Below are 3,284 nucleotides of genomic sequence, written 5' to 3' on the forward strand. Positions count from 1 at the left end.
GGGATTTGTTCGTGTTGTGTGAGTTTGCAGTTATAATTATCATTTGTTTGGTGTTGTGGAAAATAATAACTTGTTTGGTGTTGAAGAAGTTGTGGTTGACTTGTTGTGACTTGAATTTGAGTTTAGCTTGTTGAGCTGGATCAGCTCCCTGTGACTATTTTAAGTTTAAGGAGTTTCGGATTAATTTTAGAGTAAACTCATTTTTCTAGTTAAGTGGAGCAAACTTAGCTGTAGTTTGGTATGAACTTCATTGTATGATCCATAATTCCATATAACCCACTTTGTGACTAGGATTGCATGTTGTATTTAATTGGTAAGTTGAGCTGGCGGTGTTTTAGATTGGCTAAGCTCGCATTTGATGTTCTAGGTAGACAAGTATGATCACTTAAAGGATTGGATTTTATAAACTGGAATTATCCTGTGAAGATGATGCATTTATCTGGTACTGATTGTAAAATACTATTGTAGTATTAGGGAACATTTATGCATTGGATAGGGAACATGATGCTTGCGTTGCAAGTCCCTTATGTCTTAGGGGTTAGATACAGAATCCCCTAAATGGAGAGTTCCCTATCTTTTCAGCCTGGCTTTTAGGCCTACACCTACCTGATCATCTGTGCTAATTGGAACGAAATCAAAGGCTGGGTTGTTTTCCTCATTGTGTTGATGCACCATGTTACACTTTTTGTAGGGTTGAGAAAGGAGCATTAGTTGCATAGCATGCCATATATTAGCCTGGCATTTAGTGTGGACTCTCTTTCTCATTGAAACATCATGATCTTAAGTTCTTAACCGTTAATGATCTAATCATACAATCCAAAGTGTTGTTCACAACCCATTTTATCAAAGGCCAAACTAAACATGCAGAGGGCTCTCTTTTGCCTTCAAAGTAAACCGGAACTTCCACTCCAAGAAAATCTTACCTTTAGCATAGCAATAGCAGGAGTCTTTCTTAGTGCAATACCAATGCTTAAAGCATGCGAGCCGCCCTAGCATCCAGATTCTAAGCCACACCCACCCACAATTCTTAAATGGATCTTAGGCCAGTAGGCTCAAAGAATAAGAGATGCATTTCTTTACAGACCTATATTTTCTAGCTCATAAATTAATTTATCCAATTTTTTTCATTTAATAAAAGAAGAATTTTATTGAGATGAAGATAGAAGTTTACCAAAAGGTAGGAGAGGATAAGGGATACTCTTTACAAGAATAAATCAAACCACAAAGGAATTACTGATGAAGCATAGCTTTCCAATCTTGAAATATTTGAAAAGGAAATTCCTGTAAAAAGATCATGTTAAGATTCAATTGCACAGTTTGCTGGATTGCGACTGAGAGACATTTAAAGTACGGAATTGTGCCTTTGAAGTAGACCGTAACTTGTGTTCTGTCCGATTGTTTAGGGGCTGTGTTTACTTGAAACAAGGAAAGATGGGTGTTAGATAGTCGGGGGCTAATGCTCAAGTTAAAGAGCTTGCACCAGGCTAATTTAGAGTTAGCATATGCATTGGCTGTGGTGGAAGTTCTAGGACAGAACATGTTATGAGAACTCTAAACTCCTTGATTTATTGATTGAATTACGGAATGTTGATACATGTACGTATACAAATACATCTGTTACATTTATATCAGTATGAAAAGGATGTCTCTTATAATGTGTAGTCTACAAGTTATGTATGCTACAAAGACCAGACCTTGGCTTTCTCCCTTTCACGTTGACAGTGAAAATTTTCTGGCACATTTTTTCATACTAAATTTGCTTTCTAGAAATAAAATGATAATTATGGAATCATTTAATTACATATTTGGAACTGTTTTTATTACATATCAATTGGATCTATTTACTTAGTTTTGTTTATTGATGCAGGTGTTATGGAGATATCATTGTTAAAGATGCTTGTTAATGGCATATCCTCGTTTCTGAATTTATCGTTTTCTGGAAACGTCAACTCGGAACCCATCTCAAAGTATTACCAAAAGGCAGAGGAGATACTTAGGCTGTTGAAGCCAATTATTGATGCAATTGCTCATTCTGAGTTAGCTTCTGATGAAGTGCTTAGTAAGATATTTGAAGAACTCGGTCATGCAGTTGATGAATTAAGGGAGCATATTGAGAACTGGCACCTGTTGTCCAGCAAAGTTTACTTTGTAAGTGTCATAATATCTCAATTCTTCGTTTGCAGATATACAAGGCATATCTATTTTAGTCATTAATTTAATGTCAAATGAGCTGATCTTCCATTATGACCGATTGTTCTTCTCATTTCTTTATGTTCGGATTCAATCCTGTTGCCTTTTGCAGTGGTTAGGGAAGGAAATTATGCTATTTCTGCTTTCTCTTCTAATCGAACACAATTATGATGACCTTCACATATATTGTCATCTCTCTCTCTCTCTCTCTCTCTCACACACACACACACACACACACTGTTCCTCTTCTCCTCCCGCACACCATTCCTTCATATTTTTAGCTGTGTAGTTTACTCAAAGCTTTGTGTTTGTTGTGCACTTATTTCTATTTTAATTTCATTTATTTTAATAGTTAGAAGTTTTGTTTTCGAGAACCATGGTTCAGGGTCCTAATAATTCATGTTATAGTTATGGTTAATGGAGATGATCTTGTGGTGGATGTGATAACTTGTTAGCTTGCTTGTTGCACTCAAACTGCAGACTTTCTTAATTTTAGAAGAAATCTTCACATTATTTCATCTTCTTTTCTTGTTTGCTTGGTGATGATCCAGCTCTTTCATCACCAACAAATTGTTTTTGAACAAAAAAAGTTCTTCTATCTGAACAAGTGTACCTCTTCCATCATATTTATCATAAACCTGATTACAACTTTCAAAAACCATGTTCACATGTTAGTATAGTTTTCCACTTGATCATAGTTGTCTGTCTTGGCTTCTTTAATGTATTTTATCATTTGATATTATCTAGTTACCAAGTCTCATTTTCTAGATAGGATGAACTGTGTTATTCTCCTAAGAAAATGTTCATTGTCATGGTTTTAGTTATTTAAAGAAACTTTGATTTTTAGCTATCTTCTTTATTTAAGTGAAATTTTGTTGGTTTCAGCTTTGACTTGTGAAATGCATCTATGAAATGATCTTGTTATACTTGGTGGGTTATTTTCTGGAAGATAATGCTATATGAACCTTTTAGAGAGAGAACACGTGTGAAGAGTCATTAGATTGCTTGTGGATTAATGTGGAAATATGACACCTCATAGATCTACAGGGAAATCTAATAGCACAAAATTGTTACATGTTTATATGGCATTACCT

General features: G+C 35.1%; 1 protein-coding gene across 1 annotated transcript in view; it reads left to right on the forward strand.

Moving 5' to 3' along the window:
* The window catches only part of LOC107643033 (U-box domain-containing protein 4), a gene marked incomplete at its 5' end in the record, with an annotated part of 6,863 nt that overhangs the window by 381 nt on the left and 3,198 nt on the right, over positions 1–3,284 (forward strand). Inside the window, 1 exon segment of the mRNA XM_016346609.2 lies at positions 1,868–2,148. Within this exon segment, the coding sequence (XP_016202095.1) occupies positions 1,873–2,148 (276 nt within the window).

Source organism: Arachis ipaensis, chromosome B01 (assembly GCF_000816755.2).
Source record: "Arachis ipaensis cultivar K30076 chromosome B01, Araip1.1, whole genome shotgun sequence".
Lineage (NCBI taxonomy): Eukaryota > Viridiplantae > Streptophyta > Magnoliopsida > Fabales > Fabaceae > Arachis > Arachis ipaensis.